The sequence below is a fragment of the Xiphias gladius genome, chromosome 17 (genome assembly GCF_016859285.1).
Source record: "Xiphias gladius isolate SHS-SW01 ecotype Sanya breed wild chromosome 17, ASM1685928v1, whole genome shotgun sequence".
Taxonomy (NCBI): domain Eukaryota; kingdom Metazoa; phylum Chordata; class Actinopteri; order Istiophoriformes; family Xiphiidae; genus Xiphias; species Xiphias gladius.
In genome coordinates this window covers 5,791,312-5,816,148 of record NC_053416.1, presented here as the reverse complement: position 1 = coordinate 5,816,148, position 24,837 = coordinate 5,791,312, and the positions used below count along the sequence as shown (strand labels likewise).

The following is a 24,837-nucleotide window of genomic DNA, read 5'->3' as shown; positions in this document are numbered from 1 at the left end:
TTTTTTTAAATTATTATTATTTTGTGGTTTCATAACTTGTGTGAACAAATTCACAAAGGCCTGGTCACAAGCTTTCTAAAAAGCATGTGCTCAGTTCACTCCATCAAGAAATATCCGCGGAGCAAAATAGAGCCACGGGCCCCCTTTAACCCCCTGTCGGAGGTAATTTAATCAAACAAATTTTTATTTAAGTACATGAATCATGGAAAGTTTCACATAGGTGGACAAGACGAACACACTAATCGAATTACCGCCAAACCAAAGTACTCACAATTATTCTGGCACTTTTGGGGCCCCTGAGGGTCTGGGGCCTTGCCTGCCAGAAATACTTACATTTACACGATGTCAGTAGTGTTGTTGTTGTTGTTGTTGTTTTTAGTGTCTTTACACTGGATGGTGTCAGGTGTAAAAAAAACAACAACACAACTGCCTGCAACAAAACACATTACAAGCATTCATTGTACTGTTTTGAATCATAAATTATACTAATTCACACCTGCCAATGGGACACGTTTAATTGTAAAAGTGGTAGAGACATTTATGAGATGGGAAAGTTTGTGATCTTCTCATGCAATTTGCATAATTTTTACATTAGGACTCATAGTACCTCCTGTACCGAAGATTTGACAATCGGTTTGCAACTTAAGCATGAGTGGATAAATGAGGGGTTGAGGAATCTGCACACCTCCATATTGATATTTTACTGGGTGAAAGTAGAAAGTGTGTCATGTTTAAAGGTGATGCATATGTGATTTCCAAATGTTCTTCAGGCACAGGTAGAATTGTAAACATGAGCTGATTGACTCTAAGCTGTTCCACCTGTGCATTGCTCGTGGAAGGTTTTTACGGTGCGCTGTACTGAGTCTCTGGATCGTGAGTTTTTTTTTTTGCATACGATGTGGCTGCAGGTCGGACCCGTTCGTGAGGAGCGCTGTGTGAATACACAGCTCCTTTCCCACGGCTATAACATGAAGCTTTAAGATAGTAATTCCGTCGTGACACCTTAAATATTTTCTAATCCATGCACGAATGAATTTATTTTATGATCATCAGCATAAATTGGCATGTTTAATAGATCACAGAAATCCTAGCGGGATATCGGGCGGCTGAGACATGGTGTTGACACGCCTGCAGCAGTAGGGAGGTCTCCTCCTTGTAAATGATGTTGGCATCTTGTGTTGGCCAGATCACAGATGCTTTATTCTTCTTTTTGTGAGATGCGTTTACGAGTTTTTGAATGGTCGCCCCATATGTTGCGTATCAGCTCGTAAACATTTTAAGTGTTAGTAATTAACTGCGGGGGAGGCGTCGTGAATATGATATTTATATTTACTGGAAGTTTAACTAGATGATGCTTCGGAATCCAATGAGCAGCAGCAGTCCTGAACCTAGGTTACAAAGCCAAGAATTAGCCGTATGAAGCATCTTAAGATTCTCCTTTAAAATGCATTTAAGGAGGAACTCCAGGGTTGGGAGACCGGGCTTGGTTTGGCACACAGCGATTTTCTGGTCCTTTGAACGTCACAGAAACAAAAAAAATGTAAAATCAAAATTTTTGATTTCTTGACCTGCGCTCTGCTACCATGTTAAAACGTCTTAGTCACTCAGTCGCTAATGTTTTGGTGAGGTCTTACATTTCAATATTATGGAAAGTTTAAAAAAAAAAAAGTGGTCGGTAGACTATACGTATTATAAAACTGTGTTAGAGAGAGAGAGAATGGAAATATGTTACTTGTAGTTAATAGACATAGGAGTCGGCTGCATTTTTGAAGATTTGAAAGTCTCTGACGAGTGATGGAAGCTGGGTAACATGATTTAATGACTAAGTGGGGTCAAATGCCAGCGGGGGCTGCTTGACACATGTGTGATGTGTAAAAAAAAAAAATAGGCACACGGGTCGTGCTCGCCCCAGCTCCACTCCCAGTACCACCGAACTGTGACTCCTGTGTCTCGGCGTCAGACTGAGATCAGTCACACACACTGATCCACATGCGCATGGGGTTATACGCACACGCACACGCACACACACACACACACACACGCACACACACACACGCACACGCACACGCACACGGAACCAGAAAGGGAGAGAGACAAGGAGAGATAACAGCAGGCCTATTATACGTTCATGGCTATGCATCTTAAAACTGAACAAACCCTGTCACGTTACGGGGACAATGTGCGTCGTACAAACTACATTGTAATGGGTTTTTATTACCTTCATTAGTGTTACATTGAAATATTTTTACTCAAATACTGCATTTTTTCAAAGATAATTGTTTTTAGCAACAAATGTTTTTAACAACCAATTTTTTAACGACAAATGTTTTAACAATAGTTTTTCTCTATAAACTTATAACTGTTAATGTATATTTTGTTCGGATGTTAAAAAAGATTAAAAACAATGTTTATATTGTTAATTAACTATGATTTTTTTGATTAATTAAACATTCCTACAAATGAATTGCTTAAAAATATTGTCTGGTTTAAAAAATGGGCAGATATTCCATTAAATGGTTCTGTTTTCTGCCTCTTTTTTGAATTAAATGTTCAAATTCTATTGAATGCTTGAATTTTTGTAACTATAGCATTTTAATATCATTCAAATCTGCCTACGTTGAATTCCATATAGATCGAAACTAAATGAGTCCAGCAGATGGTGTAAAAGCAGACGGTGTAAAATAGTATTATTCTGGCACCCATAGACATCAAACTGCTCATATATTATAATATATATATAAACATTTCTGGTCTCAAAAATATATCCAGAGCTCTCAGTGTGAAAATATCACCCCAGTGCACCAAAGAGTTACCCTCCTGATTCACTGGATTCTGCATCTGGCGATTTACTGTACGTCCCATGGCAACGTTCAGTGCGAACCTTTATGTAGCAATGTGGCATCGAATGTAATCCGGGGTTTTACACAATCATCCGATGTCAGTGTCCTGGGATTATTCATCTATACATCAATTCAAAATCAGTTATCAAATCAAAAGACTTTTTGATGCTTCTTTTAACTTTTGCGATTTCCTGAAGTGAATGTCACTTCTTTATCTCCTAAATTACATTTAAACGTTATCATCGATTCAGTGTGTCCTTAATCAATATTTTTATAGCTATGTTTCAAATGGTGATGTGAAAGCAACGTAACAATGTGAAAGAGGTTGCTCGTAGTGATGAGCCCACAGAGAATTATCACTCAAATCTGCCGCTGCCCTCGGCTTTTTGGAGCTTTACAGTCAGTTTCAGCTCGCTCCCGCTGCCGTCACAGTGGAATTTTCGGCCGCATCAGGCGGCTGTTTTCAGAGAGAAAGCTCTAAAAAATACACTGTACACAGTGAGAGACTAGCTGGTGAACATGCGGGAGCATTTAGCAGCTATAGAGCCACATATTTCACTCAGGTTTCGATAGAGACCAAAAACAGAGCTAAAAAGTGAGTGAATGTTACAGTCACATTCAGAAGATGGCCAGAAACGCAACTCTAAATGAATGATAATGTCGCTCCATAAATGCTGGATGGGTAAATTAGCAACTGCCAACTAAAAAAAAGACAATAAAGTGTCATTGCTGTTCTTACAACTTGTTTTCGCTGTCGCCAAAAAAAGATCAGTTATCGCAGGTTAAAGTAAATTATCAAGTGAAGATGCGTAAGAGGTTTTTCGCAACCTGTCACTTTTTTTGTTACATCTCCTGTTTACAGTGAACGCGAAAGGAGCAGGTGTCAGTCCTACCCTGTTTCCTAACTCAGCATTTAAGCCCACTGACTGTCTAAATGCCAAGGGGACGCTAATAACTGCATTCTCATATATTATTTTGATTCGTGAAAAAAAAAAGAAAAGAAAGAAAAATGGATTATCATTTACAGTATTTCCATCTCATGAAATATTTGAAAAGGGCAAAAGAAGATGGGCTAGAACCAGGTCAATTGATTCGCATGGTGGATTGATTGGGATGGAATTTCAGTAATATGAACACGCTATTTGGTGAATATACTCACATTAGTGAAAGGTTCAGGTGTTGTATCGAATATTTAAATATAATTAACATTAATTTATTCCATAAAGCTCGTGCTGATGTGAAATTGGGTTTTCAGTGGCAACATCAGGCAGTTTATTTGTACCAGCTGACAAACCTTGAAATGCCTTTTTTTTTTTCCTGCAATAATCCATCTCTCGTTGATGATATAACATTAAATACAAGCTTAGAGAACACATTTTCTACATCAAATTCATATTGTTCATTTTTCCTTGAAAATTAGTTAAAAATACTTTATAAAAATATTGCCGTGCTTTTTCCACTTCGGAAGATAAAACCATAAATGCAGCTGCTTTATGGAGGTTAGCAACAATGATCTTACTGTAAAATGGAGAATAGGATGTTATGTTATTTATTGTAAGAGTAATCAAGGCCAGCATTTAAACATAAATTGAATAAAATTACAGGTGAAATGCAAGTCCTGTCCTCATTATTCTTGTTCATTGTAACGCCCCAGGGGTGCAGACGCATTTTGAACCCATCCCTCTTTCTCTCTGCAAAAAGAACCGTCACACACATCAAATCCTCTGCAGGCTGGCTCTCCCCCAAACCCAAAGCACTTCACGTTCACGCCACTGTGAGAGACGCAAGCTTTTACACATTTGAATTTTAAAATTCCAGACCAATTTCCAATTTTACTTTAAAAACTTTCTTTCTAAGGTTTTCCCGCACTGCTTGTAGATATGCTAATGCATCGTGGCTTAGGCTGTTTCGCTTTAACATGTATCAAACAAACGGGAGAGTCACAGAAGTCAGTCAGGCACAGTCTGTACACACCTACACACAGTCCTGAGGAGAGGTCTTATTAGCAAGTCACCCATGTGGGAGTCCAGCCTGAATACTAAATATAGACAGCAGTTCAATAACTAGTGAATCACTTTGTAATTACTTGGATTTCAAGCCCCGATTCAATTAATATTGACACTGATGATTCACTGGCTGGCATTACAATGATAATAACATCAACAACATCTCTCCCCAGAGATATAGAGTAACAGCAGGTTGGCTATACCGAAGAAAGTACTGAAATTAAAGAATCAATTGAGCAAACTGTACGGAGCCTATAACAATATTTTTATAGCTGTTTAATTTGCTTATCAAGAGCCCCATTTCACAGAGGCCTGATACCATGGAAACACAGCAGCAGCAAATGATGATACTAACAGATAAGTTTGATTAAAGAAAGTTTATAGGTTGCATTAATGGTAGTCAATATCATTAACAGTTCTCACTTAACTGGCACACTTAATCGAAACAGTCAGGGGCAGCTTTGGCCTTGGAGGTGGAGGGGGTCGTCCACTCAACACAGGGTTGGCGGTTTGATCAGGTGTGTGTGTGTGTGTGTGTGTGTGTGTGTGGACGGGTGAATCAGAGGCAAATAGAAAAAGCGCTTTGTAGAAAAGCGGAATAAAAATGCAGCCATTTACCGAAATAACCCATTATCAGTGTTGGCTGTAGCTGTGGCCAGGTGAACCCCTGCTTTGACTGTGAATATGTTTACACGCAAACAAGAAAGCAGCTAGTGGAAAAAGGCAGGGAATCAGAGAACGCATGTACATGCCCTGCAGTTACCTGGTTACCGTAAAACCTGTGTTTAGATGCAGCTGTTCAGTGCTCAGATTTCACACCTACTTACTACAATATTTTTGAACAAACACTGGCTTTTTAAGAGTATTAATTATATTAAAGGATGCGTCTGGTGATATGCTTTTCTCAATTTTAATAAACGACAGGAAAAGACCATAACCAACAGTGAAGTGATCCAAATAAGTAGTGTCTGTGTAGCCAAGTCGTGAAATACCTTATTTCTCTGCGCCACAGACCTCCTTTTTTGCTTAAAACCAATTAAGAACACAATGATGTGCCAACCCATTGCACTGAGTGACACGTTCCCTCATTACCATGAACACGGGTATTAAGTGTCTGACTTGTGAGCAGCAGTAGGCCTACTTAATTTTCTTTTTTTTTTTTCCTTGTGTATTAAAAAATCTGCACATAGCACAACGAAGACACAAAACCACCTGCGAACTCTTGAGAGCGGCTTCAAAATGAGACCTATTCTGTGAGTCCTGAGCGTCCAGTGCTTTTTGGAGACAGTTCAAGATTGTGCGGACATACATGCATATGCTTTCTTTCATTAGCACCAGGAGAAAAAAAAAAAAAAAAAAAAAGGCTGAGCCTGGCACAGCTTTTGTTGCGCACACCTTATCGTCATCCGGCAACGCCCTGGGTTCTTCCCCACTACCCAGCCCATTGCGCCTTTTTAACGAACTGCTGTTTTCACTCTGACCAACCAGGAACTCAGGTGGACCCCAAAAGCAGCCCTTTCCCCGTCTCCTCATTGTCAGCACCATCACTAAGTGTGTAAATAGTGATTACTTCAAGCTGAAACAATTCACAGAGCTAAGTGCTTTTCGTTTATTGTTCCCCTTCAAGTGTCATTTAAAATAATCACAACTTGGGTGTCAACAGGGCGATCTCCAAAAATCCGCGTGTATTTTCAAAATGCTAATTCATGTCTGTATTTTCCATGCCCAGTTTGTGACACCAAGTTAGAGCCTCTTAGAAAGCATCAGCCATGACTGACTGGCTCATGATAGCCACTCAAATCTTGTTGCCATAGTGACGCCCCGCTTGTCAGGACAGAAAGAGAGAGAGGAAGCTGCCGCACTACGGCGCTCGAAGGGTCTTCCCGAGATTGTCCATTTCCCTCTAAAATAGGCTAGGTACAGGGGAGAGGCATGGAGGGCAGGAGGGAACAAATTAAACAAGCAGTAGAGTAAGGAGGAAGCTGTGAGACCAGCTGCCAGTGGACTAGAGATGTGGGTGTTGAGAACATTTTTTTCTTATAAATTAAGCTCTAGCTCTGACGCTGAAATGAGAGAGCCCCAGAAACTGTAAAAACTCGGACATAATGACTGATTTTATTATGCATGTGGTTAAACACGACTGTATTTTTCTGGCTCTTGGAAGCTCCTGCGGTGCAAAGTCATTTTCACTTGTGAGACCCACAGAGTTAAAGGCGAAACATGCAAAACAAAAACTATAGAAAGAGCCGCACACGGTGAATGTCCACGCAGTAGAATGGCAGAGCTGAGTTAAGCTGTTCCACTTCATTATAAAGGAAGGAGCAAACAAGTTGATTACAGAGCCTTACTTGACACAATTATGCAACCACACATTTTGACCAAAACAGGCTTTATCAGAGCAAAAAGTAGCCCTTTAAACAACATGAACAATTCAGCACACACGTCATCTGTATTGTTTTGGGGAAGAAGGGGGCAAATCTATAATTACACAAAAATTATACATGGTCAGGTTTTTGTTTTTGTTTTTGGTTTTTTCGGGTCAATTCCAGTTTTTAAAATTTTAGAGTCGGTATACTTAAAGCTGTCTTTTTAACCCCACAACAAGCCAAAAATCACATGTTTGACATATTATGGCCTTTTAAAGTTCATATGGCTAACATGTTAGCAAACTGTTTCCTGCTTACACATCCAGCGGACATTTTCTTTTGCCGTCATGTAGCCCGCACGAGGTGAATCAATTCCCCGATAGTAGCAGACTTTCACAAAATTCACAAACGTTGTCCACAGTTCAGAGCCAGCATTTTGGTGGTGGATGTTCAACCAGCGTTTCCTCCCCTCATCACACTTCCACCTCACTCTTAATGAAAGGGCACGTTGGTGGAAGGTGTCAGTTGCTTTATCTGATGGCTAGCTGCACTAACTAATTTCCCATCTGGAGAGGGAGCGCGTCTGGAAAGGACACACCTGCCAACAGGGCTGTCAGCAAGGGCTGAGAACGAAGTGGGATAATTGAGCCACGCTCAGAGATCTAGTAGTGGGGAGTAATACAGCAGTTTAATGGCCACTTTGCTCACAGTAGGACTGTGGGAGGTGAAGCACAGGACTTTTCTCTTTAATCCAAGGACTAAGCTGTCACATTTGGATGTCATTAAAGAGACAAGGCATTCATTAAATGATAAGGAAACAGTGTGCCAAATTGCCATCAGGTAACTTTGGAAAATATATTGTTAATAGAGAAGTTTATGTCTGTTGTTTGTTGGATTCGTGGGCCTGTTGAGTGTGGAAACCATCGAGAAAGACGTGTTTTTGAAAACTTTGGCCGATTTCCAAATGCCATCCTTTAAAGTTGAAGACTGAGTCATTGCAGACTTCAGAAACTGTGGTGTGCAGGTGAACTTGGGTTGACTGACTATCAAAGGGACATATGGCACTGCCAGCTTCACTGGCTTCATGACTTATTGCTAGGTTAAAGGGACACAGCAGCATGTTTTTGACAGCCACAACAGGAGTTTGATGATTGTGTGCACACAAAATAATTTGTCGGTTTGATGATGATGAGCTGGTTTTGGTCTTGGTTAAACCTTGCTATACCTCAACCATGGAAGCTGATTTATGGGATAAGTATTTTAAAACCTTTAGCTCGAGATCTTTAGTTTCCCTTTAGAACTTAAGATCTTGGTTTTTCGTCATTAAATTTGGACATTTTACATTTAGACGTAAAATGACACTAGCAATATTGTCCTTCCTGTTTACATTACCCAAAGCATATGGGAGTAAAGGAAAATGAGAAAAAGAAAAGCAAAAGAAGTGACAGAATCTCAGAAAGTTTTTTTTTTTTTTTAAATTTGCTTTTACACTGTATATTTTTGACTATATTAAAGCTCAGAATGTCACATTGACATGTTCTTATGTCCCTGGAGCACTGACACTCTCATCTATCTATTCATATTCAGTTGTGCAGCCAGAAAAAAACCCCAAGCAATTTAAAATAGCATAAACGCGTCCTACATAACAGGGGTAATACCACTAAACATTTATGGCTTTTCTGAGTGGCCTAACGTATTTTAAAATTAACAATAATGACTTGCCAAGCTAAGACATAGTGACTACTCACTAAAAAACAGAAAAGGGTTGAAAGGGTTAAAGATTTTTCGTTCAATACATTTTGCAGCATTTGCACAGAAGCAGGATTTCATGGGTCCCCTGCTGGTCAACAAATATGTGGAATATCTGAAAGATGTTTTTTTGAAAAGGAAAGTTACAGAATATGATGAATTCTCTCAGGAAGGGAAGGAAGTCATTGGGGGGGGGTTTAGACCAGAGACTTTATAAAAGAGGAGACAAACCACTTGAAGTAATTGTGAATAGAAAATACCTTAACGCCAAAGATGTTGGTTGTATGGCACAAATCCGCGCCTTCCCCCCAAGAGCCAATCAATCATCTGCTTTAAAACAGCCGACTGGGAAACATATCAAGCCAATCGTGTTGTTTCACTGACGCAAGCGAAACCAGGCTCATGCGTAATAGAAGTATTCCCTGTGAAAAAACAGCATTTTAACCCTTATTTTGGGGCAAAGTCCCCGAACTTTTTAAGCAGTTTTAATCAGAGTTAACTGGTGATTCTATACATGCAGTTTTTATGTCCCGTTGACCATTGAAATTGAAGTTGTGGCTCTCTCCTCATTCATTTAGAAAGGGGCCTGGTCTTGTAAACCCCACTCTGCCGAGTGGCGAGAATTTCCCATAGGGACTTTGGTGCGACTGAGTCACTGCAGAAATACTAGAAAATGGGGTTTCCAACTTGTTTCCCACCTTCACTTTCCACTCACTCATGATTTTAAGTGACTGAAGACCAGTTTCTCCCCTTAAGAAAAAAAAAAAGATGGTTTGTAGCTCAGAAAAGTGCTCTGATTTAGTAACGGGCAGTCCATTATTTAAAAGTTTTCAACAGTACCATAGTGGAATTCATTTATTTAAGATGTATGTGTGCATTGTACGTGTGCACACAGAGATAGATTTGTTTGTATTTGAGGCTGGCACTCAGTGGCTTGAACCCACCGTTGGGGCTGTCTTCAAATGAGGCACATATGCTGCATTAATTAGTTTCAGACTCACAAATGAGTATGACAGGTGACAAACAGGGGTGTGCCCCCCCCCCCCCGCCGCCCTCATAGAGAAAAAAGAAAAAAAAAAAACCATTTCACCTCTCATAACTCTCCACCTGCTGAAAGTGAACTGAGCCTCTAAAATTCCAACTGGCTTTTCACATGATGAAATAGATAGGCAAGGGGTGAAATATCATGGAAGTGCAATCTGATTTATTTCCTCGTCTGAAAAACAGTGGAAGTTTTTGAGTATGCCAACAAAGGGCACACCTTTTATGTAAACTGTTCTGGTGTATAGCAATACCTTATTGGGGGGGGGGGCAAAAATGTTGAGCAGCTCTACTGGCAGTTGACTCATCATAACCCTCATACAATCGATGTAGTCATACAGTATACACAGTAGATATAGATTTCAGGCTCAGCAGCCTATGTTTTGAACCCCCGAGTCCTTTCTCCATTACAGACATTATGTAACATGCTTGTTTTTACTGCATTTCAGAAATTGACAAGTCCAAATATGAAAATATTGTGCTGTATTATGTCCTTATAAATTGCTGGTTCAGATATACATGAATTAACCTTTCAGAAGATGTTAAAAATGACCAATTTTGCTTTTTTCAGAATCTCATTTGGAAGTATTGGTAATATTGCTGTGTATTTCTTTCTAATTTTTTAAAGTCCTTGTTTTTATCAAAACTGTTTGCGTTCGGCCACCAGATGTGCACAAACCAGCGAGATGATTTCACATTAATCCAAACTGTCAATCATCCCCATCTGTCGCCCAGCTCTGCTACCTGCTGAAATGATAACACCTGCACCATCAGAGCAGCATCTCACCAACTGCTTTCAGATCATCTCTTATAAGCCCTTTTTAACACCAGAACAATTTAGCATATTGCCTACGGTAATTATATGTAAAATAACGATAAGCATCAGTGTTATTGCTGTCAAAAAATCATATCATATTGGTTGAATATGTTAGTAATCTGCCTTCAATTAGTTAATTATTCTCCCCAGTTCTGACAAATGGACATACATAAATCAAGATAAAACTGTTCATTTTTCATTGTTTTTTTTTCTCAGTTTAGTCACTAACTTTAATAATGAACTTCATAACTGATTTCAAGTTCAAAATTTTTTGCCAGTTGCTTTCATTGTCAAAAACATGTCTTGTTTGCTTTGTCTTTCTGTTTGTGTGAAGGCTCATTTTCTTTTTTTGTAGATATGCTTATAGTCACCTCCAATCTAGAACTGTGTATGATGCTCCCATAAACTACATTTCCTTGGAACTTATTATTATTTGTAAGTGATCTACTAAGAGCAGCACGTGTTCATGTGTGGATCTAAGGCCCCATCTACACCCGTTGATGAGCATACGATCTGCATCTGGATATCTTACCTTGATAAGGGAAAAAAAAGGCATGTAATGCAGATGCAAATGCACACAAAAAGCATTGCCATCAGATTGTTAAGACCCAAATCCCAAGAGGAGTCATACTGTGGTTGAATTCTCAGCCAGGTTTAATTAGTATGTGTGACGACATTCTTAAAAAAGACAAAAGCCTACAGCCATGCTAGCAGCTGTGTGAGCCTGTACTTAAGCACAGTGCTGCTTTGAGCTACATGCTAACGTCAGCATGCTAACATGTTTGACATGCGACAATGTTAACGTGCTGACATTTAGCAGGTATAATATTTATCATTGTTCACTATCTTAGCATGCTAATAACCAACATTTGCTAATTAGCATTAAGCACAAGGTACAGCTGAGGCTGATGGGAATGTTATTAGCTTTGCAGGTTTTTGGTCATAAACCATAGAAGTGGAAAATTAAAATTTTGACCTGATGGTGGCACTAGAGGCCAGGCTAAGGGATCACCAAAGCTATTACAAATCATTCTGTTTGGATCTTGAATGTCTGTATCAAATATCATGGCACTCCATCCAATAGTTGTTGAGTTATTTCAGTCTGGACCAAAGCGGTGGACCGACAAGCCGATTATTACCTGCCCAATCTGATTACCTTCGTACAGTATCAGGTAACACGTACGCTCACTAATACCAGCTGTAAGCAGGTTGATGAGCTGGAAAACTGGAATTATTTCTCATATGTTTTGGTTGTAAATTTGAACCACATTGAAACATGGTGCAAATAGGATCCCAAGGGCATGTGACCTGCACGCTCCTTGCTTTTGAATGCTCTCATTATAATTTGCATTTTGGCTCAGTGTTGCCATGACATGAACTAAGTCTCGCAACTTTCATCTGAGACAGTTGTACTTTTAGCTTGGCTCGGCCAGTGTTTGGCACTGAGGACAACAGGACAGGGAAAAGAAAACTAAACTCTGACTAGAATTTGTGGAGCAACACCATTTGCAAATTCTTTCAAGGCTTTGGTGACTTTCTTGTGCCATCTTCTGTACTTATTTTCCCTTTATGTGGCTCCCGGACTGAAGACAGTGAGAGTAAATATCCCAATTTAATTCCACAAAGATACAACCGGGGATTTGCCATTGTAATGATATTTCTGCCAGAAATCACAAAAAAATACCCATAGTATTTTGTGTAAATTAGACAAACCCAGTGCTGGATATCATCCATTGTCACTGGCTTCACTCACTTTTAGCAGTAATGATACAACCTCTGGCTATAATGTTAGCTGTATGTGGAATTCAGCAGATTTTCTCGTTTTTTTTTTTTTTTTTTCCTGACACCATCCATGCATGTAAGCTGGTCTGAATTTCCTTTGAGGTAAGGCTTGGATTAGAGGCCCACACCATGCACTCAGCCCTGCTAAAGGATTTTATTATCACTGCAGGTTTTTGTCAGTGTCGCTACACCTGACAGAGATTGTGCCACAACACTGCTTCTCAAAGACGGCCTGAATAGAATGACAAAGCAGGCGTACGGGGATAATGTCTAAAATATTCTGCTGGGCCTCAGCATTCTAGTCTTTCAGCAGCCATAGTTCTGTGCAGTGGAGGTCAAATTAAAAAATTAGGACCATGACCACACTGACTCAAACACATTTGGAACTACATCTTTTAACACACATTACAGTTACTCTTACTCATTTAGCGGTGATTAAAATTTTATATGAAATCTTAATTATAATTGTCCTTTTGAGACTTCTGACATTGTTTCCATACGTCCTTGTTTTCTAAGGTGGCAGCCAGTCTTTATGTACAGTATATATGAGAGCTTGAAGAAGTCTAGTTTAACACTTGCAGCCCACTTGCGGATTATACATTGGCAATCATTGGCTATGGCTAGTTCCAATATAGTAGACCATTTTGGACTCTCCATTTCCTAAAAGGTCAACCTTGTCAAGATGATTTGTAGTTAGTCGATGGAACAAAGTTTGCATGTTAAAGTTCATCAAAGTTCAGCTCTACATGACTTAACCTTGCCTTTGGAGTCTCGGGTTTGAATATTTTATTCATATAGCTGCAGTGAAGCCAAATGATGGTCCAGACTGCGATGCCTCTACAAATATTGGATGAATTTTTATTAAATTTTGTCAGACAGTCAAGGTCCCTGCCATGATGAAGTGTAATAACTTTGGTGATCTGCAGACTTTTCATTTCGTGCCATCGTCGGGACAAAATTTCCAGTTTGTTGCGAAATGACCAGATGTGGTAAACTTGCCTGCTAAACGTCAGTATTTTCAAATTGTCATTTATGAGCCCGTCAGTGTAGTGACATTAGCATTTAGCTCAACCCCACTGTCCATAAGTAAAGCCTCACAGAGCTGTTAGCAAGTCTTGTTTTAGTTGCCACCTTCAGGACCATGGTAAACACGACACCTGGTAAGGGGGGAAACTGGCATTTAAGGCGTTAACCAGGTCCCCTAAATTAATCCAAACCTTAGCCCTAGAGGTAACAGACCAGAAAACGTTCGTATGAATAATTTTTTGAACACTTATATGGGTCTTTTGAAAGGCACAAACAACCTGTTCCGCTACAACCCTGCATGCTGCAAACTAGAGGAACACAAAACTCTACAGTGAAAAACAAAGGAAAAAGACAGAAGCTGCAAATAATCGAAACTATCCTTAAATTTGTTGATTTATGGAAATAGGTAGATTCAGTGGGGTACCCTACAGTATGAAAGGTTCATGTAAACAGCTCATCTCCGAGTACGACCTTGACCAGAGGATGTACTATGGTCTGTTTACTGCATGTATGTAAATGTAGCCATTGTCTCAGTCTTCTTTTCCCGGATTAGCCCCTCATTTCCCTGGCACAGTCCCTTCACCCAGAGCTGTTTCTGCTGTGTACACAGATCTGCACAAAGCCCCTGATGTCATTTCACTGATACTATTCTGTCTCACAACACCAGGATGCACACAGTCTCTTCCGTTATTATCAATATGCCAAGAGCAGGGGAAACATAGGACTTGACATTGGGAGTCCATTTTTATCAAAGCCTTACATTTCTGTTACTTTGACCTTTACAAGATTGTTCACTTTTGAGCACTTAGCAACAGTCTTTATTTATTTAATGCCTTTTGATGATAGGTAATTTGATGACATTTTATTTATAATGAACATATCAGTAATTGTCTGTCAGTTGTTTTGACCTTATCTCTGTTAAAGGCAGGGGATTGCATTTTCTAATACCAGGGATCCTCGGATATTTGGTGTCAGACTGCAAAAATCATTCAATTCGAGCACGCACACACAAAAACCAGGCTTCTGGCCACCTCTCACAACCACAAGCAATTACTCCAGGGGAGTTTTTCAGACGTTACCGAAATGGCCGAGGCAGGAGGCAGCTCAGTGACAGTGGGATGGGAGGAGAGTGTCGGTGGAGGTGTGCGTGTGTGTGAGTGTTGGGGGTGATAATCACGCATGAGGGAAGAAAGGGCAGTCCGGTGGATGGAGAGAAGCTCCACTGGGCTCCTTCTTTTTTCTTTTTTTTTTTTCCCAAACAGTGTCCCCATTAACAGGACTGATGTGCATCTTTACATCACGCCGCAAACTCATTTGGCCTTGGGAACCATAGAGAGTCCTCTGTGTTAGAATAACTCACTCCTGAGACCACTAAAAGCCATTATTAGAAGGTGTTTATTGAGCTAGCCGTGGCCTAGATACGGCGTAATATCTTGAGAACAGTTATAGCCCATAATTATATTACATTTTGGATGAAGACCTGCCTTGATTAGATAAATGATGAATAGCTCAATCAGAAAAAAAAAAACAAGGTGCACGGTTTTGTAGGAGATAACACTCTGTTGGCTTATTTTTTGGCAGGAGTTGGAACATTTGCTTTCCTTGTCATGGCTGTATTGTTATATTGTTTAGTAGTAAAAATGGAATTCATTACATGGTGAAAGGTTTATATTACCTGACAGATGCCACACAAAAGGAAGTAATGTGAAGGAAAAGTTGGTTTATCAGTCATTCACTTCTTTCTATCCTATTGGATGATGTGTTTGGGTTGAAGATAACCTATTGGGACTAAGTTCTTTGTCTCAAGAAACACTGTAAAATATGATTGTAAGACTCTTTCTATTGAGAGACTCTTCTTGTGATAAGGTTTGTTTGTCTCCTACATTGTAACTTACAATATATTTCACTTTAACCCTATGAGTGTTTTGTGTGCTTAATTGTGTTCAGAGTCTTTTGTAGAAAAATCTCCCACAACAGTAGGCACCTATACCAAGTGTAAATTAAACAATATTCAGTCTCATTTTGAACTGAGTGTCTTTTTCAGCTGGGTTTGAGCTTTCTATTTTAAAAGCGCCAAATTTTGTGCCAGAAAGTGAGTTGAAATTGAATAAGGTTGATGTGTTAATTAAAGCTGTCGTTTCGCTGCGAAAAAGAAATTAAAGAATGAAAAAAGATTTAAATTTATGATGAAATGAACTTCCACTGCCTTTCATTTAATTACAGCACAATGTTAGAGCCCGACTCTAAATTGTGTTTCTTGACAACTGTATTATATGGTTTTAATGCACCACGGCTAAGACACGTTATTGGAATTGTATCCTGCTAAGTTTAAAAAATGTGATTTTAGAAAGTAGAAATTAGAAACACTTCTATGCTGCCTACTCTGTTTCACCAACTGTTAAGAAGTGCTCAGTAGTTCCCTGCCGGTGATTTTAGCTCCTGGTGGCAGAGACCCAATCATAGTTGTTTAGTTGTGTGGTTGGTTAATTCCAGCTAATTCTGGTCCAAGCCATGACAGGGTTCACATAATCTGACCAATTGCAATTAAGAGAACAAGCGTACCACAAAGTCACTGTGTAAAAGCTAAACCAGGTAATATTTTCAAGCCAATATGAGGGACATTATATCACTACATCGGGCAAAAGGTTCAATACTACATAAAGCAGAATACCTGGTTATCCTGGGTACTGTGCGAACTCTGTAGCATGTTTGTATTTTACTAATTCTGTATGTGGGTTATTGCCGGCAGAAGTGCCGTCAACTGCAGCTAGCTCTTCGATGTATCGTGCTACAGTACCAGCCAGGTTGCAGAACGTCATTTGACGCCCGTAGCGCACCCACCACGCCGAGAATTTGTCAAGGTGCAGCCGCTTGGTCGAACTGACGTGGGGAGCGGAGAAGATTGGAACAGCGGATGTGATAACAGGACAGTCGCCCTAGTCCAACGCGTCATTCTGCATCAACCTGCAGTGACACATCTCAGCCTGTATGGGCTTACATAGAAAACAGTAGATGCAGCTGTTTTAAATCGAGTCACACACTGCCAGTGCGTGTTGCCCTCGAGATGTCTCTGCCGTACACAGTGGAGCCATCCATTTTGTTTTCTAGTACTGGCTTAGTCTTTCTGGGCTTTGCTTTTAGCATCCTATGTTCTCAAGTGATCATCAGAATTATTTTCCCGGAGATCCCTTGCCAGTCAAACACTGTTGGTAATATCATGATACTGTCTGCGAAAAACTTTCCCCAGATTGTCTTTGTCTGAGATGTGCGGCTTATACCAGTTTTTTCCTCAAGTTATGTGAAGGCAGAATACACTGAGCATGAAAAAGTCAGAACACTTACTTCGGCAGTGCACTGGCTCAGTGGCTAGTGCTGTTGCATACCAGCGAGAGGGTCTTTAGCTCACACCTCGCCACCGGTAGAGTTTACATGTTCTGTGTGTGTGTGTGTTTGTGTGTGTGTGTGTGTGTGTGTGTGTGTGTGTGTGTGTGTGTGTGTTAGTGTGTGGGTTTGGGTTTGAGTTTTTCCTCCAGTGTTCTCCCACTGGTCAGGTGAGCTATAGGCCACTGCGCCTCAGTGTGAACTGGAGTGAGAACGAGTTTGTCTTTTACACTGAGAGAGGAAATCAAACAAAATTCTAGCAGTGTCTGATTAAAGCAAGAGCTCAGATTTAAAGTCTGTATCGATCCCCTGTCAAGTCACCATTTTGTTTTTGTTTTGTTTGAGTTCTCTTTGATCGTTTGACCAAATAGATGTCCAGAAACCATCATTTTACGTCATTGGGCAGCACAGCCTTAAATCATACCGCTCATCATCTTCACAATTTAGCCACGATAAATCTTCTTGCATTGTTCTTCTCCCTTCACGTAAGCAACTGAGGAAATCATCGTAGTCTATATCCCAAAGGCTGCCGCTCATAAATTAATGTATATGCTGTTTATTTATATTTTCTTACATATCTAATGAAAAGGTCAAGGTTGTTCAGTTTTGATGTTGTCTGTGGCAACCTGGAGTCATCAGTGTTAAATGACACTCTTGACACTGATTCTCATCACACATTACAGTCACTCCATTTCCTCTTATGTAAGTCAATCAGCCATTACCTTAACGGGGCCCACCATCAATTTTACACATAAAGAAAAACATCAGATGGCCTTGATGGCTCTCGGATTGGGTGGCTTATGATAAGGACATGCTGTTTGGTTACATTACGGGAAAGGTAGGATCCATCGTTTTCTGAGCTTCGCCAGCGCCAGGGGGCTCAAAGTCAGGATATCGCAGTCTCTGCTGCATCAATTTTGGTTGAGATCCTCAAGCAGAGTGTTTTTGGCTTTTCCAGTCACTTTAACGGATATCAAAAGTAATGAGGCCTTCACATCACAGACAACGCCTTTCAGAATCAGCGACTAGACTGGCAAAGTCAGAAGAGTCACCGCCAAAGTCAAACTCTTATGACATTGTTTTTAATCATTTCATTTTCGACTTTTATTGACCCCTTAGCTACTTTCCCTTTTCGCTCAGTGTTTTTAATGGCACTGCTGCCTTTATAAAGTGAAACTCTTTTTGACATTTTGAAAAAGACTCGATAAATCTTACGCCAATTCACTCTGTATGTAAGCAGTGTAGTGCGCTACCCGAGAGGCAAAAGATATAAGTGACATTTTTAAATAGGTTCAGTGAATAGGTTCATTGGGACTTTAATTACATTCACTCTTTAACCAAGAGTGTTGTGGGCAATGGAAGTGGATCTTGACAAGCAAATGTGCTCTTATGACACCCCACCCACACGGTGCTGCTGTATTCCTGATTGCCCCTCTATCTGCAGGCAGCGCGGGCATACCAGTGAAATCACTAATGCTTAATTAGCAGATTAGGAGATCCAATTAGGAGATCTCCTCTGTCTCAAATCAAGTCTCTGTCAACATGTCTTATGAAAATGAGATACTCCTCATTCCCACTTAAGATGGGCGCTTCTCCCGCTGCCAAAATGACCACAGTTGATTGACTGTTGCACGCTTTGTTCAGCCCTGTGGACACCTTGTTTTGAAGCCCATTCTTTTTTAATCATTTATATTTCAGGCACATTTCAAAGAGAGACCGAGCTATGTGTCAGCGTTGAGATCCGGTCCAGACAGCACAGACGTAATATGAAAACATACAGTTTTTTTTCTGCAACAATTTGGTTATGTTTTGCATCTTCTGGGCTTTTGAAAAACAAAGTATGCCTTAAACTAAATATGGAGGCTAACAACAGAAAAAAAAATCATTGACATTAAAAGAAAGAGCAAGTCTGTAGCCCTGACATTAAAAGCAGGGATGTGGTTTTGATCGTGTGTGTATATAAGTTCTCAAGAAAACATGTTGATGAATTTCCCTAAATAATCTTTAAGCTAACCAAGCTTTATTTATTTTATCTGGAAATGGCTGTATAGTATATACTGTAGTTAATAGCTACTTAACACAAAGTAGTACCGTTGCTTGTGATATAGTAACCACAACTATCTTATCTTGTGCACATTTTGCAAACATGGCCACTTCTGTTGGCAGATCCATTCTGAGATGAATATCTGTTGCAAAATGGGCTGAAGTAACAAAGCAAATCTGCAGTAAGTGCTTTAATAAACCATGTGGCCTTGTCGATACGCTACAACAACATTTAAAGTTCTTACAGCCGACGCGTCGCATGTCCATGAGACATAAACCAACATCTAGAAAGAAACATATCTTATCTTACAGTACATAGTTCTCTTGCTGCTCGACTTTCTTCACCAGCTAGTTGTTAACTTTGTCCGTCTGCTGTTTGGTGCAGAGCAAGTAGCGTACGGTCTGTTTGCCACAGCTTGTTTGCTGAAAACAGCTGCTCGGCTGCTGCTGGAAACAGGGTTGACGAGAGTGAAGACACAATGACCCTAAAACCACCACACTGAGCGAAAATATGCTAAAAAGCTCAAGAGAGCTGCAGAGCGTTTTGTTATGCGTCAGTTGGTTTGACAGTATGAGCAACAGGAAGATGGACAGTTGTCAGACTTGACGACCGTTCCCATTCGAGCCATGGTCACTAAATTACGGCCACCTGGCTCTTTCATATAATTTTACAAATGGATATTGGACTTGTGAATTTATGCCTCACTAGTATGTGGAAGCACTTACTTTAACTTTGTTTTTCCCCATCCTGTAATTAAAACCAAGAGCTGCGGATAAAGGATAAAGTTTGATGTGGATCTTATAGGTGCTTTTCATCAACAACAGAAGTGACTTTAAAGGAAAGGCAATAACTAAAACTGCCTTGAATGTGCACTCCTTTGATTGCTAAAACAATCACCCATGCAATTTGAAGTTTGACGCCCCATGTGAGATAATGAGACAAATGTACTGAATTTCACTAGGTGACAGTAATTGCTCATAAGTGATACTCACTGATAAGAAATGCAAATTGCTTTCTATGGTTTCATTGGGACTGAGTGCTTCCAGAAACTGACAGCATATTCAGGCAGTTCTTTGGGCTTACAAACAGGGCTCTTTATATATGGAACCCAGAAATTTTTTTTTTCAATTTTTGGTTCGGTTAAGAGAGAAACAGTTTGCTTTGTCATTTCACCAACAACTGGTAATGTTGCCAGAACATCGCTCACCTGAAAAGTTCAAGGTCCAGAAAACAGGTTGTGATCACTTCAATTTTTTTTAAAATCCAATACATCTTCAAGAAGATTTTGTTGCAATCAAATCAGGATGAGAAAGGGGGATGTCAGGAAAGCATCGAAATCCGTGAAAAATCATGCTACAGAATCCTCCTGTGACAAACATGAATATGAATTTTTTGTTTTCTTTGTAGGTAGAGCACATAGGTGCTGTTAGGATTTCATGAGGTTTTCACATAAGAGATAAGAGATTCTCTTTTTGTTGTTTTCTTTATTTTATGTCAAGTTTGGAAAACAGAGAGAAATTATTTGTTTCTTGAACATGTACTGCATATAGTGCACTTTCCTGACACGTGGATTATTAGTACATTATTTCTTAATTGGGTACAAACTAAGTGCTGCAAAACGAAATGACAAACATACACATTAACAAACTGACAGCTCTAATAAAGAGAGGACAGTAACTGCTGGATTATCCATTGAAGTACAATTTCCGTGGGCTATTTCTGCGCCCACCGTGTGATCAATCATTCGGTCTGACAGTCATTACTAGCCACCAAGTAGCCGTGAAATAATTGATATTCATAATCACCAGAAGAGGGTTCTTGTGGATTTTGGTGACCCTGGATCCTTTTGTCTCTTTCTGCCCTTATGTAAAATTCTCCTCAAAAAATCGTGGTATTTCAAAAAATCAACCTCGTCTAACTTTATTTTTAATTCTAGTGGAGATCCCAAAGCTTTCAAAAATATGTTGGATTTTGGTGAAAATGTGTGTAAAATGATGACCCCTGAACCTTAACTCTAGCATTACCAACAGGCCAGACTTTTCATTTGTAGCCAGACCGTCGTAAGGCTGGTTGTTATAGTCATGTTTACACAGATGAATCCACGAGGCAGAGCTTATTATGATATGTAGCAACATATGATATAGCAAGTATTGTGGCGACTCTGATATTCTCTTCTCCCCTCCCTCTTGGATGAATTTGAACCAGGAAAGTCTGATATAGACGACCAAGAACGATTCCCCGCAACCGTCCAACCCACCCCCACCACCTTTACCACACCACACACAGGCTCTCCCGTTTCCCCCAAAGCCAAAGTCCACATTAACATCGTAATAGGAAAGTGTGTTAAAGCGCAGCTTTAGCTGCCTGACAAGAGGGAATTGGATGTTAGAGAGATTCCTGCTCAGTTTAATTGAATCTGCCCAGCACTAAAAAAAGAAAATCTGAAGTCAAAATAACCTGTTAGATCTATCAGGTAATGTTTTGTTGAATTTGACAGGTAGCACTGCGCTGCCTCCCACCACCTTCATTCCTTTATTCCTGCAGGTTGGTTAATGCAGGAATGTAGAGGTGGGCGGTAGGTGATGTTACCCATGGTGTTTCTGTCTCTGTTTTTGTTATTTGTTAATAAATTGTGGCTTGCTCTTTGGTTTCCTGGAGCTCACTCAGCAAATCCCTTGAGTGTGGAACTAGGCTGGAGAAGCATGTGGAGGGGTTTTAGTGAGTCACCACAGGTAATGGATGGTGGGGGCTGAAGGTCTGCTCCACCTGAACTGACTGCTATGAATTGGTTGTTGTACAGTGCTTCACTTTTTCTGGTACTCCCTGTTTTCTGTAAAATAAGTCTTTAAAAAAAAAAGGCATTAGCTTGGAGGCGAAAGTTAAGTGTATGGTGTAATGCTATCCAAATAGGCTTAAAGCACAAAAATGCATTTGTCATGTATACATAATATAAGCCACAGAAGTGCTTTGTGAATGCAGACTTAACTTCAGGTTACATCTCAATGCAACATTTAACCATCTGAATCATCTTCTCTCCTCCTTTACACCAAGAAGGGGCCAATCGCGTCCATAAACAGATATTAACTTTGGGTTGTCGTGGATCCCTACACGTGATCAATAGCTTTCACATAGCATTACAGCCAGCGGTTTTGTTTTTTTGTTGGTGAGTTTGTTTGTTTTTTTGTTTTTTGTCACACCTGCTTTGGAAGTTAAAACCATGGTCAACTATTTCCACTTTGTGAGTAGTTCTGGAATGTGTTGTTGTGTGCATGGTTGCGTAAAAGCCGTTGTACAGATTTATTCTAAGATGTTGCTTTTTTTTTCAACCGAAGAGTGAGGCAAAAAAAACACGTAAAACAGATTCTTAAGGAACAGTAAAATACTGAGTGATTTTTCACAGTGCACCACAAGTATGGTATTTCTTTTCCTGCTCAGTTTAATCACTTCCTGATTGCAGTCAAAAGCTGTTATTGTTGGGGCAATTTTGTAGAGAAAGAAAACAAACCAAAAGAAAACATGTTGCAAAGAACTGTTTGCAACATTCATGATAATAGACTAGGCAGCTTTACATTTAATGTGAGTACAAGTTACAGTATATGGGCTAGGCAGCCAGGTTAAACCATATGGTAAAAAAATCTTTTTGATCAGTTCTGTTCATGGCAGCAACACGTTTTAGCGTGGTTAACGCTGCAGCTCCAAAGTACCCCCATTTGAATGCCTTACGTTAAGTATAATTTACCTCTCTATCACATTTAACTGTCAGACAGCCCCATGGGGATTTGGTGGCTGTTGTCTATCCACAGTGAGTATTTTCTGCTTTGCTTTCAGATTCTCGAGCTGGAGAAGGAGCACCCAGAACGGTGGACCATGCAGTGATTGGAGGGGTGGTGGCCGTGGTCGTTTTTGCCATGCTCTGTTTACTCATCGTCCTGGGGCGCTACTTCGCAAGACACAAAGGTAGTGGACCTGAAAATACAGCTTAAAGGTGCTGTATTTAAGTCTTTGCTATCGCTACACAGCCAACATTAGCATTAACAGCTGTTTACGTACCAGTCTAGAAGAAACATTGCAAGTTCAGCACCAAACTTCTTTACCTTACTCACCAAGAGCTGGAATTACAAGCTCGTCTCCTAATTCCACTGTGCGATAGCGAGCCACTGTAGCGTCCAGTCTGCCTTCAGTTCAGCGTGGGAGAACGAAGAAGTGGCGCTGACCAGAGGGCGGTTTCTAACCTCTTGTTTCGTAAACGAAACGATGGCTGAAGCGAGCGAACATTATCACCACCATAACCTGCCCCTGGCAAGAAACCACGTTCGGCAGGAGAATAAACTTAAGTTATGCATATCTATGTATATTAATAACTAATACTAACACAATTCATTTTTATTGACTAAACCTGTATCTGGCAAGATTATTATGTTCAGTAAACACTGTCTCACCTCTGACTGGACGAGACTCATGGGTATAGTAGTATTAAGAGATGTCAGCCATGCCAAGAAATAAACCTGAAATAGCTGAAACTTATGGCCACATAACATAAACCTTTAGCATTTCTCATTAAATTATCCAGAAGACTCCTGTGTTTCTGTGTTGAGGAATGGAGAGTACACAAACCCAGTGGTTCCTCCCAAATTGTAAATCCATTAGTTAGCAACTTTATTGTCCACAACATGGCAAACTGTCTTTGCCCCTCAGAACACAGCATACGCCAAAACACATAACAATAAATTGAGGATTAACATCAGGAACATTAACAAACAATATGGCTTTATAGATGTAACTATAAAAAAGAAAATAAAACAAAAAATTACAGCGAGAGCTGGGCGCAACACTCAGTTAGTGGAACAGACAGCTTACAGAAAACAGAAAGTTTAGACAGACTAAACTAAACACTAGCAAATACTCTCTACATACTTAAAAGAGTATTATAGGAAGGTCTTTAATAGTAAAGTCCAAATCTTGCTCTGCATATTTTAAAACCTATATTTTGTTTTTTAATTATTTATGCAATATCTGTCGATAGCATTTCCCAGCAGCTTACGGCTTTCCTCTAAAACTTAAACTGGACCAGCAGGCTATAAGGTTTATCAGGTGTAGCGTTTTTACTTTGTTACTTTAAAAAAAACCTCTTTTTACATCTGTGGATGGATGCAATCCAAATAATGGAAAGATGGCTATTAAGGCTACGGGTTACTGATGGTGAGTAAAATTAAATTTTTCATGCTGCCATGCTGAATAGTGTAACGCATCCCGTATGCTGCCCTCATAACAGAAATAATTATAATCTATAATGAATTTCACACTATGATATTTCTTATGCAGGAGGAAATGGAATTGGATACATTAACCACTTTAGAAAGGAAACTGTAAATGAGGCAATGTAAATGTCTAGAAGAGAAATTTTCTTATTTTATGGTGATACTGCACTCAGTGTTTCCCCTCAGATTTCCATTCAGAAGCTGAATGTTCAAGTAGACAGAGCTTGTAATCATAATAACAATAGGTCAGTTTTTATATGTAAATACACAGTTCTAATACAAACAGATGCTATTTTCTTCTTTTTTCTTCTATTCTCTTTTGTGTTCTCTCCTGTCCGTTACGGTGGCTGGTGGCTGGTTGGTTAAAGGCAGCCACCTGACCAGTTGCATGAGGACGATGCATTCTGCAGCCACCAAAAAAATTGCCATTGCCAACAATGGACTCGGGGTCAGGGGGGGGACAGCGCTGCAACGCAGAGTAAAGGGCAATGATGCGTCTGTTTTCTGCCCTGTAGTGAAGGAATTTT

At 39.9% G+C, this 24,837-nt stretch overlaps 1 protein-coding gene across 4 annotated transcripts in view; it reads left to right on the top strand.

Moving 5' to 3' along the window:
* The window catches only part of cadm1a (cell adhesion molecule 1a), a 374,105-nt gene that overhangs the window by 340,143 nt on the left and 9,125 nt on the right, over positions 1–24,837 (top strand). For all 4 annotated transcript variants that reach the window (XM_040151021.1, XM_040151024.1, XM_040151022.1 and 1 more), the window contains one exon: positions 22,881–23,009. In XM_040151021.1, the coding sequence (XP_040006955.1) occupies positions 22,881–23,009 (129 nt within the window). The remainder of the gene's footprint in view (positions 1–22,880; positions 23,010–24,837) is intronic.